Raw genomic sequence first — 17,270 nt, 5'->3', positions numbered from 1 at the left:
ACTGTGTGTGAAAATATCTTATAAACAGAGCATAGACGCTAATAATATTCTTAAGAACCAATCATTGGACGTTCATCTACAACTGATTTACTTTTGGTGTCAATCCATTTCAAGATGGCTGCCAAGCTCATCAACCTTAGAGACATAAAAATGTCTATAACAGATATTGAGCTAAATCAGGGGAGGGGAATCCTGGTCCTCGATTCACCATCCTGCAGGTTTTACTTGTTTCTCTGCTCCAACACCTGATTTGAATCAATGGGTGATTAACAGACTTCTGCAGAACATGAAGAGGTGATTTAACCTCTGAATCGGGTGTTGGAGCAGAGAAACAAGGAAAACATGCAGGATAGTGGCCCTCGAGGACCTGCATTGGACACCCCTGAGCTAAAATTTAGTCTGGTAGTAGCTGAGGGCCATACCCAACACATACCCTGAGGGATATGCATTGCGTAACATCTTTGCTTCAAACTTTGACATTAATTGTTGGAGTCCACCCAGTCTGTCTGTTAGGAAAATATCTAGTGGTGCGGTAGTAGCTGAGAGCCATCCACAACACGTTCTCTGAGCTCCAACCCACCGTGTGAGATCTTTGTTTAAGACTTTAACGTGTAAGGCAGCCAGCGATGTGCACACCTTCAAGGAACTGTAAAAGCCTTTCATTTCAGTTTTTCCCCTCACTGAGAACCCCCTGACTCCTGTTGTTTCCCCCCCCCTCCCATGTTAAACAGGATGTGGTGGGTGCTAAATGCAGATCAGTGCCAGAGAACCAGTTATGTTGTAACACTGTTTGTCCCAAAACGCATCCTTCAAGATGACTCTGCCATACTTTAACCAAACCCCCCCTCCCTCCTCCACTTCTCCTTTCTCATCCCAGGCTCTCCTCCCTCTGGGCTATTTATATAAAAGCTTTTTTACTTTCATTTACGTGCTACCTTGTGGCCAGAAATAGCCCGGCTGCTGAAAGGCTCAGACCCGGGCAGAGTTTCCCAGGGCATCAGGCCTTATCTGCTCCTCTCAGCCTTGCTTGAAGCATCCTGTGCTCAGGGGAGGAGGGAGCGGGCTCGGAGGGAGGGGACGCTGCGTGTGGAAGTGTGCTTTCGTGCGTGTGTGCGGATGAGAAGAATGCCCGTGATTTGGTGGTATGCAGGGGCAGAGGAGGCACGATGTCTGCCCCGGGCAGCTCCTCCCTGTCCTGGAAGGTGACGCTGGCTCGGTCCGAGTTGCACAAGCAGCAGAGCTGGGCTGCATGCCAGGGTCACAGGGCATGCTACTGTTTGGCCAACAGGGCCATCGGGGGGCCATCATTCGCTCGGGTCACCATGTCCATTAAGCATCAGACTTGGCCCGCAGCTCAGTTCAGACGCTGCCTCCCTCCTCAAGTCTTCTATCAGGAATCAAAGCAAGAGAAGGAAGCCTTCAGGTCTACTAGTCCTTGGGGTACTTTTGTTCGAAGGTTCAGAGATTTGCTTTCCTAGAATAACACCCTATGGTCACAAACAATACAGTGAGCAACACCCACACCTTTGAATGGCACAGAACTTTTACTGTAGCCGAGCGGAGCTGAGAAAACACAGAGAGGCCGTTTGTTTGCTTCTAAACAATCTGCTTGTTTATTGTTGACCACAGGCTGTCATTTGCTGAATGGGTATTCTGTGAGTGGGTGTGGAGGACAGTGTATATTTTGGAGTGTGTGTCTGTTTGTTTTTGTTTATTGTTGAGATGCTTGGAAGTGCGTGCGCGATTGTTGGTTTGTGTGTTAGCGAATGAAGCCAGACGGCATTTTCTTTTTGTTTGTTTTTTTTCCTTTTTATGCTTGTGTGGGTCAGTTCATGCAAAATGAGCAAACATGTCACTTTCTCATTCTGTAAAAAAATGTATTATAACTAATTTGTACATACAAATTACCTGCTATGTTTAATTGTGTCTACACCCAATTGCTTGCAGTGGTTTTTGTTTGAAGCTGCAGTGAAAATTTCCCAGGTTTCAGTTTGGTCATTTTATTTGGAAACAGGAAATCCTAAAAACTTGTTAAAAACTGCATCAGTGCATTTCACATATTGTCACATACAACCACCCGCACTCATTGCTTCAGGCACTTTGCACAAAAATGATCTGATGCACAGCTGATGACTATTATTTGCATCACACGCAACATAAAAAGTGCTCTATTTTAGTGACAATGATGAAGTCTGAATTAAAACTATTTGCTTGAGTGTTGGTTGTTTGACCTTTTCTTTACATGGCACACATGAGGTTTTTGTTTTATTTAGTACATTTACTGCATTTTGCATGCTTATTCGGTGCACCATGTGTGTCCCTGATCGCAGTGTTTGGGTTTCAGACAGCCGGCAGCCATTTGTGGAAGATGAGGGCATGAACCCAGATGTGCTGTACATGAAGGTGAGGGAGCCACTGGTCATCCCCTGCAGGGTCACCCACCCCAACGTCACCACCACACTGGTCAAGGTTAGTGCACACACTGTATTCACCAAACATTAGAGCCCTTTTATAAGTCCTAAATGGGTGCAGATTGCATTCATGTCACACTTTGTCCTCCTCTGCTCAGTTACACCCCTCATGCCCTGCGAACATCCTTACTTCTCCTGGTTTTTTTTTTTTGTTTTTTTTCTGTGCACATACATACACACTATTTCTCCCTGTCAGGCTCATTCACCACATTGTTCTTGTCTTGGCAGCCATCGCACCGTGGCGTGTGTGTCCGTTTGTTTGTGTCCGTTTGCGGATATGTGTGAAAGTGTGTGCGGATATGTTTGTGAGTGTTGGCACTTGAGTGTCGAGTGAGGAGGAGAGCGGACAGAAGCGTTCGGAGTGCTCGCTGTCTGCATGAGTATCCGTGTGTGTGTTTGTGTAAAGTGGTGCTGTGTACGATGCGGTGCCCATTTCCGATAAAACAAGGATCCCTGTTGGCACCGGTTTACCTCTCTGGAAACAGGACAAAGTCCTTTTGGCCACGGGCCATTACCACTTCCCACATCTTACCCTCCACTTCTTGTCGAGGAATAATAGCTGACAACTTTCCCTAACTGATGCTTTAAACAGCTGACAGGACTGGAACAGGAAACTGGTGTAGTTACTGTTGGCCCCAACAAATTTAACCGTAGTTTTACTCTTCAATCCCAATCAGCTTTGTGTGCTTCTGACAGAAAATTAGATTTTTACAAAAACTAAAATAACAGAACAGAATGATTCTAACTCCATCATTTGTCAAATCTTAGTTTAAAACTCTGACATAAAAGGCAGCGGGTGATATGCATTCCTTCAAGGATTGCAAGGCGATTAATTTTAATCATATTTTCTTACTTGATTAGGGTTTAGAAAAGCTGATACCGTGTTACAGATTACAATATGTGAAATATGTTGGTGCAACCACAGAAGACTCATGTTCACATGAATCGTAAAGATAACTTGTGAAGCCTGCTTAAAGTAATAGGTTAAATCTTTAAATGTGATGTGAGGTTTTGTGGAAAGGTTATAAACTCTTAATATCTTACCCGTTGCAGATAGTTCACTCTGATAGGATTAACGAACTAATGAGGAAGACTTTGGTCAATTCCTTCTGACTTCAAACAACTCCAGTCAAAAAAAATTAAAGTGTATGTGGGGTTTTTTTAAACTTTCCACTATTTTGAATTTTGCATTACACAGTTAACTATAGAAAAGTTTATGTTTGTTTGCAAGTGCAAATAGCGACAGCAGCAGCTAGCTGTAACTCTTCCAGTGCATGCAGAGTCTAGTTTATCTGTTACCTCTGGAGACTTTTCTTTAAAACACAAAAAAACAAAAAACTGTCACCTTCTTGGGGTTGCTCAAAACAAAACTCCTCTATGAACATAAAAGCAACCAATGAACTGAAGTAACTGTAGCGTTACACCAGTCTGAATCTTATCAAACTTTTGTTGTCTTTAAATAACTGAGATAAAGGAGGTGTATCCCACCAGGTCGTGCATGTCATGTCTTCACACATGTTTTTGTTCTGCTTCCAATTCCTGACAAATATCTGGAACAACTAAGGTAATTAGTCTAAAAATAACTCTCCTCCTCTTCCTTCGTCTCCCTCCTCTTCCCCTTGCGCTGGCCGGTTTGAACCAGGAGTCCTATCACTGTCACAGCCTCTGGAGTGTTTTTTTCCTGGAAGGAATTTGCACTTTGCCTGGGTCTCTGCTCTGACCCTTCTCAGCTCGAACAATACCCACAAGGCTCTGCTCGCTTGCTTAAGTCATGAAAGTGAGGTCCGGGATGACGGCTCTGACCTGCGGCTCCAGTCGAAATGTCTATATCCTGTAGTAACAGGACGCGAGGAGATGGACTGGAGTCACGTTTCACATATCCTGACACCTTTACTCCTCCTCCTCCTCCTCTGCTGCCACCTTCATCCTCACCTTGTCTCCACGTACAGTAGGATGGATGGAAGAAGGGCATGGAGGGCACTGAGCGTGCTCAGACGGGGCGTCAATGAGTTCAGATGGAGGAGGTGGAGGAAAGCATCCACCGCGTAGGACTTGAGAGGGGAGGACAAAGGGCTCAGTGGCGTCTCAGAGGGTCACCTCACTCTGGGAGGGGGGATATCAGTCAGTTCACACTGGGGATGCAGTGCGATGGAGGGGGGGGTCTATCTTTTCCCTGGAGAAAGGGTGGGAGGCTTCCACAATGTCACAGAAAAAACATTTCCTAGTAGCTGCCTCAAAGAAAACAACAAGGTTATATAAGTTACACAAGTATCCATGATCAAGAATTACAACAGTGAGGATGAAGTCCGCTTTAATCTTCTAAGCAGGCTGTCAAACTCAGTTACACAAGAAGACAAAATTATAAACTAGGTCCGAGCCGAGAGCCAATCTGGGCCAATATTTGTTGAAGAATATATCACATTGGCGTTAAGATGTAATATTTCAAATTAATTTTCCTCAGTGACATTTTATGTAGAGTTTAGAACACAGATAACCTAATTAATAAAGAAAAAAGATCTGATTAAAAAATACATGTTTGCATTAAGTTCTTGTGCTTTACTCCCTATTAACTTTTTAATTTCTTATTTTTTTAGTAAAAGCTTTATCACAATCCATCAAATCAGTTAAAAAAATAAAAACCCTCACTAACATTGAAATAAGAAGCGAAAACAGACTAAGACAACAAAAGCATTAACTCAAGTCAGACTCCTGACATCAAGTGCTCAGTTTTTCAAGCAGGCGATAGGACAGAGACGCAGTCGGCTACAGATTGGTGGGCCAAATAAAACGTTATCAAGGGACAGAGTTGGCCCACAGGCCTTGAGTTTGACACGTTTTTGTTGCATTAACTTCAGCTAGATGTCTACATTTAAGAGTAAAAACTAGAGAATAAACCAAATGAAATCAAGTTTGGGTGAATTTTCGGTCACATGAACACTGTTCTGGCTCATTAGGGAGGTGTTTCTGCCACCATCTTGTTTCATGCAGGTGGAGACTTTTGCATGTCGTTTTTTTTTCTTTGGCTTGATCCAAAACAAAGCCAAGGAAAGTTTTGCTTGAATATGAACTGCAATATTTTAACTATTCATTTATTTTTGGCACTGTGCAAAGGTTCTGCTGAGTAGTCTTGATAAAAAAAATTCTCCAGGCTTTCTGTAGGTCTTTTAAAGTTTTCCTTGGTTTTTTGCTGCTTTTTTCACTCATTTTCTGTTTAATACCTGATCATTTTCAGAGGAGTCACCTGACTATGACTTATGAATTATTCAGATATAAAAAGCCTCCTAAATGAGCAAGTGTTGTGTCAATATGTAACAGACAACTTAGCATAGAGACTATTTTAATTTGGATTTTTTTAGAGACTGAGCTACCAGCAGGCTGTCACAAAAACACAATTTATACCCATTATTTTATCTGAATCTATGAACAATACCAAAAATAACAGTATGACAGATAAAATACAGTATCTTACCACCAACAAAGTGAGTCCCAAAGAGCTATTTGCTGAAAACTTGACATATAGTTGATGTTTAACTAAAAGATGATGCATCTCTCAGGTCGTTGCGAGATAAAGACATGACTTTCAGATACTGTTCATCTTCTGTAGGTGTTATTTAATGCTCCACACTTCTTTTTTATGTACTCCTCTTATCCATTTTCTTATTTTTTAAGCACAAACTTCATATTAGGCTGTCAGGATTATGATACAAGGAGTGAAAAAGCAGCAAAAGTAAAGAAAAGATCTTTAAAAGACTGAAAAACGACTGATCTAGACCTCTGTAAATTATTTAAATTTAGTCTGACTCCTTTGAGACAACATCCAAAACCATTAGGGAGTGATGTGAAATGTTTGCACAATATTTTATTAAAAATTACTCACAAGGCAGCATTTTGCAGTGACTCATTTCTTCATGATCACTTCATTTTTTTAAATTAAATCTCAGATAGGTCCAGATGGCAAAAGCATGTGATTCTTCTTCCTGCTTCTCCCCACAGTACTCAAACCCAGTTCTGCCTCCAGACCGGAAGAACATCATTTGGGATAGCAAGCGAGGTTTCATCATCAAATCTCCCACCTTTTACTACATCGGCCTCTTCTACTGCCAGACTGTCACTGACGGCGTCAAACATCACTCGCGCTCGTACTTTGTACACAGAACAGGTCGGCATGCTGCCTCAGCTGAAGCGTATTAATCATTAATAAGCGTGAGGTTCCTACTCCAAACCCTCTGTCTTTTCCTCATCTCCCAGTGAGTAAAATCACAGACGTCTACCTGAACACCAGCGGACCCGTGGAGGCCCTGAAGGGCGAGAGGCTGGTCCTAAACTGCACTGCCACCGCAGAGCTGAACACCAGAGTCAACATCAGCTGGAACTATCCCGGAAAGGTCAGATCTGCTTTCAGGGAGGCGGGAGCGTGTGGTTGGAGATAGCAGGAAGTGTTTGGCTGAAATGGAGACTCTGTGAGGAACAGAGCACACCTCGGCTCAGTCTGATCCAAAAATAGATCGTATGTTTGGTGTCCGAGTAACGACTTAAATCGTGAATATTTCTATTAAGATGTTAGCAAATACCAGCTGATTTTACAGCATAACTACTTTATGAAGAAGCAGCAGAAGTAACACACTAAAAAGTGAACAAACATGGACAACTTTAGAGCAGGCTAATATGATAATGAAGGGGTTTAAAATATTCAAACTCGTACTTTTAATAATGATTCACTGTTTAAAAAAAACATAAGAATTAATACAGCTTTCTCCCAAAAGACAGCATCATATATTGTATGACATTGTACCATTTCACACTGCATCGCATTTTATTAATTTCGGCAATTAATCAGGAAGCCCCTTTCTCATTAAGTACATCATCTTAGTAAAAAAAAAAATCACAACAATATATCAATTTATCCACAAGACTAAAAGACAAAGAAATAATTATAACTTTTAAAAACAATCATAAAGTTTGCTTTATTTGAAGTAAATGCAGCACAAGAACAAGAATTGTTTTAAAAATCAGATGAAGTCACAACTGTGAGACACACCGGTGAGTTTTCTGTGTTCATTTTCGTTTTTCTCTTCCTCTCTCAGCGCATCAGCGCCGGCTCCAGCTTTAGAAGGATGGTGAGACACCCGATGCACATGCTGTTCTACAGCGTCCTGACCATCCCAAAGCTCCAGCGTTCAGACAGAGGCCTCTACACCTGCTACGTCAACAGCGGTGAGAATCACAGGCAGCAGGAAGTCAAGGTGATGGTCTACGGTGAGTGTCCTCCCCTGAAATGTCTTGACGTTTAAAAGGTTTAACCACATTTACCCGCTCTGATTGCCTAATCAGATTAAATTTGAATCAGTTTTTTGGAACACTGACGCATTTTTCATTGCGAGCTGAATCACTCTGATGAGAACTGATGTCACAACAGGACTCTACATCTTCGTCTCGAAGCCTACATGAATGTGTTTGTACATCTCTCTCATTCCAGATCGTCCATTTATCCGACTGAAGCCCAGAAATGGATCTGTGCTGGTGGTCCAAGCCGGACAGAAATCTTACAAAATCTCCCCCAAACTGCGAGCATTTCCTGCCCCTGAAGTTATCTGGTAAGGGAAAATATTTATCTTCATGGCTACGAATTAGAGTAAAATGACTTAAAAGTTGTTGTTGTCGCCTCAGGTCACTTGTTTTTTAAATTTGATATTACCTCAAGTCTAACTCAAGCCTGTGTTTTTGGAAGAATGTTGTATTTTTCTGCAGTTTCACATACTGTCCTTCCATTAAGCTTTGATTTACACTGATGTCCACATAAAATAGTCCCTAAATCTTTATTTGTTTACAGGTTGAAGGATAGCAGGGTTGCAACAGACCATTGCTCCAGATATCACATGAATGGGACTTCCCTGGTCATTCGGGATGTTGCAGAGGAGGATGCTGGGAAGTATACTGTCCGTGTGCGAATCCAGCAACACGGACTCTTCCAGAATCTGACGTTCACACTTGTGGTTAACGGTGAGTCACAACAAATGAATTCCTCCTTTGACAGTCAAGCTCAGCTCCGACTGTCCTTCATCCCTGCAGAGGTTGAACGTCGCTTTTGCATCTGTTTGTCTGCTTCTTGAATTTCAGTGAGCCCTCGGATTGGGGAGAAAGCGGTGTCGTTGCAGAACCCCGGCTCTGTGCCTCGAGGGAGCAGAAGAAAGCTTCACTGCACATCCCACGGAGTCCCTCCGCCGAACATTCAGTGGCTCTGGCACCGCTGCCCTTCTAAAGGCCTGTAAGTAGCAGGAGACCCGAAGTGCTGCAGATAAACAGCTTTAGGTCGTTCAATGACCCTTACTTATCATATTTTGCCAGAACTCCTTCTTTTTGATTTAAAGTAAATTGAATTTAAAAAAAACGTATTTTATTCTCTTAATAATGTTAATGTTTCAGTAGAATTTTCTTGGCCAATTAAAAAAAGAGTACTAAATAGCCAATCTGAGCTTTGTTCATTACTTATTTGTGATTTGATCCATTTGAGTTTTAACTAAACTCAACACACCGCACTGCAGCAAAACATGAAATAAACTGTAAATTTATCATATTCTCTTTATTAAGATGAGATAGTTCTGAGTGTATTTGTGCTCGTAAAGCTAAAAGTGATGTAATGCTGTAGTGTTACACACTCTCAGTGGTGTTTGCTTTACTGTAAGTTAGTCGTTAGTGTGTCTGTGTGATTAAAAAAAAAAAACGAGACATGTTTTGTCTATGTCAGCATGTGCTCAGACAGTGTTTCCTTTTTGTAACCAGAACAGATGCCTTCTAGGGCCTTTTATGTGCTGGAATGTGTTAGAATGCTTGTGTGTGTGTGTGTGTGCATCCACCTAGATGTGTGGGTGTGTTTTTGTTTGTTTGTTCATGCAGCTCTTTTCCCATATTTCTGTTCTCATACTGTCCACGTGTTCTTTTACTCATGTTTGTTCCAGTGCATATAAATATGCAGCCCATGTATATGTGTGCATGTCTGTGCTTGTGTGTGTGCTTGTGTGTGTGTGTGTGTGTGCCTTCACAGACACAGAACACGGTGTATCTCAAACTTGAAAGGGCAGAGAAAAAAAAGCGCACATCAATAGAGGCCAGTTCCGTGCTCTCAGTCACAATTTGTTGGTTTCCAAATCAAACGCTATGATTTAATGAATTTCCTGCGCAGGACGCGGGGTGAGAGGCCTGTTTATTATTGTGATTGCACAGTGCATCCTGTGATGCTTTTCTCTTATATCTCACACACACTCTATATACAAAGTTCTCATGAGAAATGGCCCAGCCCAGTGATGCATGGGACAGAAACCAAGTCTACCCGAAACACACGCGAGTGTTAAAACAGTCACTTGGCAGGAACTCTGATTGAGCTGTTCTTGGAGGTGAGACACCTATTGTGTTCCTTACGACCAAGTCAAGAGGTTAAGTATTACCTGAGAGCACCACAGCACCAGTATGTAGTCTTTCCTCCCCTCTGACATCATTGGTGTACTTGACCTGTGACCCTGGCACTGTGGCAACAAGTGATGACACCCAAAATAATTTACATAGGGAATATGGGCATTTCTAAAACCATCACTGTAGAATTACACAATCAGTGTTATAAACTAAATCTTTGACAAATGTGTAAACTCTTTATCCTGCATATTTATCTACGAGGATGTCAGATGCAATCTGCATGTATGAAAGATTTCAAAAGTTCCATTTTTGAGGCATCATTAGTGTTCCAGTGTTCCATTCACTTTAAAAATAACCTGGAACCTTTAATAACTTTAATAAAAATGGAAGTATTCATAAAAGCTCAGTTGAAAGCTATAACTGTTTGTAATATTTTTGCAGATTACATCTGGCCTCTTTACTGTCTAACTTGTGGTCCTTTGTAAAGCTCTGTTCTGGTTCAGTGGAAATGACTGTACTCAGTGTGTGTCTTTGGATCAGTGGTTTTGGTTGGATCTTCACTGGACCCCTTGTTCTTTGCAGCCCAGCTGCACCACAAGCCTGACGCCGTGCCGGAGGAGGCCCAGGGACAGTGGGCCCGGCAGGCCCAGAGTGATGAGTGGCCTCCTGCCTGGGTCCAGGGTCCACTCCTGGGGTCTGGCCCTGGGAACCGCAACGCTCTTATCTGGCCCTGGCAGGAGGCGCGCTGGGCTTCCTGTGCAAAAATCAGAGCGCTTTTCCTCTCGTTGTTTGGCTTCCTCTCCGACGCGAGACGCTTCCCAGCGGCGTGATTGTCCCTTCGTCTTCAAACGTGGCACAGTCCACTTCCTCAAAAGCTTGATCTATTCTTGAGTGCACCCCCCACATCCCCCTCCCCCCCCACACACACACCTTCCCTGCAACTCTGCTGGCCCCCCATACCTCTCCAACCTTTTCCTTCACCATCTCTGCCCTCCACTTTTTACCCAGCATCCTCTACAGAGGAACAACTCCCCGTGGCCTTCCACCCTGGAGCTCACCTCCTCCTCCACACACTCATTAACCCCCCCACAGCCAGAACCCTCAGTGATGATCCTGTGCCTGCTATACTGTAAACTGAGGAAAGAGACAAGAGCACTGCTGAGCAGTGAAGACCAGGAGGCACAGGCGTTTAAATAAGCCATAACGCTAAGAATCAATGGACACCTATTTCACTGATTATTTATTTATTTCTGCCCAGTTCTAGACCTGCCCCCCCACACCAGGCTGCCCCGTAGTTTTGTGCTTGTTACATTTCACAGACACTATGAGCCAGAACTAATGCAATTCCATCTGTCCACCGACTGCACTTCTGGAGCTGCTTTGCTTTTTTATTGTGTCCTAGAGTGGTACTATAATGGGTGCATGAACCGCACCTGTCACAAACCCTGATCTGATTCTGGCATCCACAAAAAGCTGTGAGTTTCTGTCTCAATTTGTGGCCACAGGTTTGAAGGATAAATGTGCTCATCTTGGATGGGTGAAACAAGAGAGGACAAGCTTTGTGTTGCTCATCATGGGATGCCTTCAGCTCTCTTTTAAATGACTAAAAGGTTGGCAGAAGCCTACCGTGTAGGAGGTCTGCACAGACCAGAGACTATCCTGTGTTGTCCACTGTCATCCCATAATAAAATGTCTTTTTTTGTGTGTTAAATGATGTCAGCATAACAACCCTGGTATATTTGTATTAAAAGTTAATTAATACCTAAATGTATGTGTGATATTATAAGCCATTTTAAAAGAATAAGTGTCATTTGTGGGGGCTTTTGGGGGTATATGAGTAAAGTGATCAGTGTGTTTAGTTGTTTAGGATTGTGTGTATGCACGTATCCCATTTTACGGGTGTCTGTCAATGTGATTCCTTCTCTGTATACAGATGTTTAATGAGTAATATATGAATCTAATATTTAATAATTTTATACAACTAACTTACATATGGGAAATGTCAATATTTGCCACCTGTGTATGAATCTGTTAAGATGTAATGAAGTGTTATATCATTTGTTTGTGTTTTTGCATTAAAGTTTGCTTACGTTTGTGTACTGGCTCGTACAGTCTGGTGATTATTTTTGGGCTGGGACAGGAACTTCCAGGGACAGAGGTAAACGTGTATTTCAGGCAGAAGAACAGGACAGAACAGGAAGAAGAGACAGGAGATGACCCCCACTGATACACAACTTAGAGCAGTCCATTCATATTTCCAGGCTGCTCACCCTGTTGGCAGGCACACACTGTATGAATGTGGATATATGCATGCATCATTTTCTGTTTCTAACAGCATCCATGTCCTCACATCCATCCTACTAATTTTATCTGTGAGTGTGAAAGCAGCTTTGAGTGAGAATGCTTTTCCTGTGAAGCGTGGGAGTGTTGGTGTAGATGTGCACATGTGCATTGGGCTGACCGTGTGTGTTGGGCCTGTGGTGTCATGCACAGGGTGGGTCGTTTTCTTAGTCACACACACTATCTCGATGCCAAGAGGAAGAGCAATCAGGGAGCAGAGAGGAGCCAAACTCAGGGAGGGGGCCAGGACAGACAGAAAAGAATGACGACAAGGATGCAGAAAGAGACAGGGAGCAGTGAGGGCCAGTGACACATCCCTAAACAGGCACAGGATCAATGAGCAAAGTGGAAATGATAGTTTACACTGAGGATGTCCAAATAATGTAGGTGCATTATTTTATGATTCCTCCACAATATTTTACTGATTATTTGACCGCACTGGTTCAGGAGTGACCAAATCCCAACCAACAACCAAAATATATATATATGTTTTACATATAAAGAATAAAAAATAAGTAATACAATGATATCAATATAACAGTAGATAAAAGCTGTAGTGTAGCATTTAATGTCATTAGGACGTCTTGATTCTGGAACTAAAGATGTAGGGCTCAAAGGGGGCCTCATTCAAATTAACATTCATCAAATTGAGATAAATTTGAAATTAATCTATTCTAAAATCATAGTAAGCATTTTAAAGGACTTTATCGCACAAAAACTACAAACTATGTGTGGATTTTTCTTGTCGTTTATTGATTTATGTCTGATTTGAGCAGTCGAACCCCCCTCTTAGTTGAGCTCATTTGGTTTCTTCCATCTTGGCTAGTAGCATCCTAGCATAGCCGTTTAAATTTCAGCAAAACTGGAAAGACAAAACGTCTAAATTAATTTGTTTTTGCTCCTTGTGGTAAGGTACGTCCACCGTGGATACTCGTTTAAAATCATTTTAAAAGTTATTCCAAAAATTTGTCTCGTAAAAGTACATATATTTTCCAAAAAAAAAAATAATTTCTTTAGCATTAGCAGCTAGCTAAGTCATTAGCATAATGTACATAAGTGATATTAATTCTATTTCCTTTATTCCAACAATAACAAAATAATAAATTAACAAAGTTTGGTCGAAGCAGACAACTTAAGTGAACAGTAAAATGCTATATTAGGGTTTCTAGGGAACTGTGAGGGAATATAAATTGCACATAAATAAATTTTTATATTATTGAGCCTGTTGTCAGAGTAGTGTTTTTAGTCCATAATGTTCTAATGTTTGCAAGTTTGCAATAAATTCTGACACTAAATAGTGCTGGTATTAACACTAAAATTTGTTTCTAAGACTAGAAATGCAAAACATTACTAAATTGAACAAATTGTAGGTCAAAGGTTGCAGTATTTGGCCTGTAAATTACCACAAATCTCCCTGTGTTATGTTTTAAAGATGTTATTGTGGACTCATGTGGTTTAAGAGTTATTTAAGTTTTATTTGTTTGAATTCCCAAAATTTTAGGTGGTGAAATATAGGTTCACTGTTTTTTTATTACCAATGTTTTTTAAATTAACAACTATTTGACCCTATTGAGCCTAAAGAGTGATCAGCTCTGTGTTTGTTTGAAATTTAGAAAGAAATCTAGTTGTTATCTCTCTGATATGAAAGGCAAAGAATGCAAAAAATGAGAGGTATTAAAATAAATGTCAGAAAAATGGCAGGTGTGTCACTTTCTGGCTGGAATAAATATAAATTTATATTTAAGTAAATTTGTGTGACAATGACAATTTATCCTTAAGGGGGATATAATTTCCTACACCACACAATAAAGCAAGTGACGTGCCTGCGGATTTCTGCTTCTCTGTTAGGATTTTTATTTTGTTTGATGAATAATTTCTGCTTGACTACATAAATCTTTAGTTTATATAAAATATGTAGATGACTATTGTTAGCTAAGAGCATTCCCTATATTAATGGTAAAGCATTTTCCCCCTCAGCTGTGGCGCTAAATTATCCTGCAGTTTGGTTTTTACAGCTCTTCCCCTTTTCTTGCGTGACTTCACGTTTTTGTTTTTTTTTTTCATGAGGGCATTTGCGTAAAATGACTGCAAAGTTTCTTGCGTAAGATCCAGTTCTCACAGCCTCCCCGGTGTGTAATCTATGGATTCAGATTTGTGGTAGTCATTGAGGTACAGGAACTTTTGTCCTGGAAATGTGGGATGATGTCTTAAGAATGGAAGGAAGCTAATTGACAGGATGACAATACCACCCCTGTATCCTCCTTAGTCAAACAGTCCAACTTCAGCTTGACGAACAGGGAAAGAGGACATGGTGCTGTTGATAAAAATGGTTCAGTGAGTCACATCAAGCACCAACGATCAAGGCATTTCCCGGGATTGAGGTCCTCCCCCTGCTGAGCACAGCTGAGAAAAATACACCCACTCACACACCTGGAATTATCATGTCATGTCTTCTGTCAACACAGCTGAGATTTGTCCCTCTCCTGCTCCTATTTCTCCTTCAAAAGGTGTGTGTGTCCAACATCCTCCTCGCTGTGGAGCCCTGTGAATGAGAGTCTCCCCGCTTCATCTGCATACAACCCCATCCTGAGCGTTGCACACACACAGGAAGTGCTGCAATGGAAGAAGAAGGTAGGTGAAGCACTGAAAAACACACACAGAAGACAGAGTGTCTTCAACATGGTGGAAGCACGAGTAGATTTAAGAGCATTTGTTTAATCTGAATAGTTTGCAACGTTCATCTCACCCCTCCTCCTTTGCAAACAGTATCAAAATACACTGACAAATCTATTCTGACACTTACAGCTTTGTGATAGTTGTTAGTGGGCAGGATGTGTATTTAGTTTGGCCATACAAAGTTTCATGCCCTGCTCATAAGGATGTTTTTGCTCTCCTCAGACAGTGGGGGTTCTGACTGTCATGAAGGCCTCTGTGTCTGGAGTTTATCGCTGCATCGCCTCCAACTCTTTAGGCACGGATGAGCTAGACATCCCCTTCTATGTCACAGGTAACCTCAGACAATTGTTTGGGAAAATCTTGTTATTCCTGGGTATATTTTCCACAAAAAAGTAAAATCCTGGAAATAATTAAACAGGGATGAAGGGACTGATGTGGGATAAAAGCTTAAGTGGTTGCAGGAAAAAACACCTTTTGGTTTATGAGTTAGAATAAAGCATCAAAAGGTCAGAGCTATAGAAAGATATCGCACCAAGGTCACTTGCTGTTTAAAAAAAAAGACCTAGCTGACCCAAGAAGCGGATCTTAAAGTAAAGTCTAAAACCAAAGCATTACAACATCTGAACATCTACTCTTAGATATGTAGAAAGCGTCAACGAGACACATTAAAGTGCAGAGAAGTGTCTTGACGCACGTGGAAACCATAGAAGCAACATCTGAATATAGTGTTGTTTTCTGGTGTAATGTCAAGCCAGATTTGGGTCAAAAGCAATGCAGGTCAACCTGTTTTTTTGTGAATGTGTATATGTCTGTGTGTCAGGCCGTGTTGAGCTGGTTATATGTGAGCAAGAGCGAAACAGGAACCCGGGGCTCTTATCGTTCCACTTCCCCATGCAGCGCACTTCCTTGGTCTGGCAGGTCCGCTTTATTTCTGGAGGCCTTGGGGTGTTTGGTAAAGATAAACACTATCTGCCATCAGGAAACTCTCAAGCCGTTTCCACAGGAAGTTTCAAATGGCTAAAGTAAATAAAAAGTCTTTTCACTGTATTCCACTAGCTGCTTTAGCCCACAATAGCCATTCAAGTTTGTCATCAAAGGTTTGGAAAGTTGAGGATTGGTGGAATCCACTCTCCTGGTTTCAGGCTCCATGTCGGGACACTGAGAAGGCTGGTTTGTCTCAAACACGAGATCAGCGAAGCCTCGTGTCTGACTTCCTTCTCCTGCTGCACTTCGTTCCTGTTCATTCATTTCTTCACAATCTTTCTGTCTCCCTCAGACGTCCCAGGAGGCTTTAGTGTAAGCCAGCGGGAGGAGGCCAGAGAGGGCAGAGACCTCCGTCTCACCTGTTCAGCAAATAAGTATCTGTACACGGAGCTGTCATGGCAGCGGGTAAACAACACAGGGGGATCTCTTGCCACTGGCCTAAACATTCACCAGCCTCCACTGGGGGAGTTTTCCGCCTCGCTGGTCTTGTTGCTAAGCAACCTGACTGCCAGAGATTCTGGAGTGTACAGATGCTCCGCCCTCCACGTCATCACTGGGCAGGAAACACACCTGGACACACAGGTGGTGGTCACACGTGAGTAATGTTAGCTTTCGTTTTTATCTTCTGGAAGGTAAATGTAGTCAACTTTATTACAAACTAAATATATTTTTATCCTTTTAGATTTTGTGTTACTGGTCCATGAACAGCTTTATTTCATCTTAAATACCTGATCACGCTTTTATTTCTTTTTAAACTGGACATTTGACCTCAGATCCTCATTTATGAATTAGCAAACTTAACTACGTGTATTTTCAAAGACATTTATTTCCTTTATTCACAACACAAGCTAAATTGCGGTAGTTTTTATTTTAAAACGGTGGTAAAATAGGTAGCACTTTCCAGTTGAACTGCGTTTTTACCCTTAAAATGTTAGGGTTGAGTGAGGCGAGACACACGACAGGAGAACGCAAAACAAAGACAACCAGAACAACGAGATAAAATACAGAAAAATAACTCAAATTATTACATTAAAGGTATTTGCCTCCATGCAGATCTTGAGAAAGAAGGCTTAAAATAGTTTATGTGAGCTGAATAACTAGTGAAAAAGGTATTTTGTTACTTGTATTCGTCAAAAGTCGTCCAAACCTATTTTATATGCTTTAATTAGAGATTGATAAGAAGTAGTGTGTACATTTTCCTAAAGTGAAGCTCATCATGCTCCTAATATTCGCTCACTGAGATCTCGCAGCTTGGGAATCAGGTTCCCCTCGACTTCCTGGGGCCCCACCCGACTTTTTAGCTTCGCGCTTGTGCTCCAGCTTAAGCCCCTCTTTCACGTGGGAATGAGCTCCTGTATGAAGGAAGAGCACACAATGGCACTTCCCACAATG

At 41.8% G+C, this 17,270-nt stretch overlaps 1 protein-coding gene across 2 annotated transcripts in view; it reads left to right on the top strand.

The window, feature by feature from the left end:
* flt1 (fms related receptor tyrosine kinase 1) overlaps nucleotides 1-17,270 on the top strand; it is a 29,989-nt gene that overhangs the window by 3,877 nt on the left and 8,842 nt on the right. The window contains exons 4-13 of one of the 2 annotated variants that reach the window (XM_017406271.3): nucleotides 2,345-2,469; nucleotides 6,465-6,630; nucleotides 6,720-6,856; nucleotides 7,556-7,727; nucleotides 7,948-8,065; nucleotides 8,302-8,471; nucleotides 8,589-8,736; nucleotides 14,726-14,849; nucleotides 15,117-15,225; nucleotides 16,171-16,473. In XM_017406271.3, the coding sequence (XP_017261760.1) occupies nucleotides 2,345-2,469; nucleotides 6,465-6,630; nucleotides 6,720-6,856; nucleotides 7,556-7,727; nucleotides 7,948-8,065; nucleotides 8,302-8,471; nucleotides 8,589-8,736; nucleotides 14,726-14,849; nucleotides 15,117-15,225; nucleotides 16,171-16,473 (1,572 nt within the window). Of the gene's footprint in view, nucleotides 1-2,344; nucleotides 2,470-6,464; nucleotides 6,631-6,719; nucleotides 6,857-7,555; nucleotides 7,728-7,947; nucleotides 8,066-8,301; nucleotides 8,472-8,588; nucleotides 8,737-10,460; nucleotides 11,978-14,725; nucleotides 14,850-15,116; nucleotides 15,226-16,170; nucleotides 16,474-17,270 lie in introns of those variants that run through there. The other variant, XM_017406270.3, reaches the window with a different exon arrangement.

The sequence above is a fragment of the Kryptolebias marmoratus genome, linkage group LG21 (assembly GCF_001649575.2).
Source record: "Kryptolebias marmoratus isolate JLee-2015 linkage group LG21, ASM164957v2, whole genome shotgun sequence".
Classification (NCBI taxonomy): domain Eukaryota; kingdom Metazoa; phylum Chordata; class Actinopteri; order Cyprinodontiformes; family Rivulidae; genus Kryptolebias; species Kryptolebias marmoratus.
Note: the sequence above shows the minus strand (reverse complement) of the source record. Positions and strands in the feature narration are given on the sequence as shown.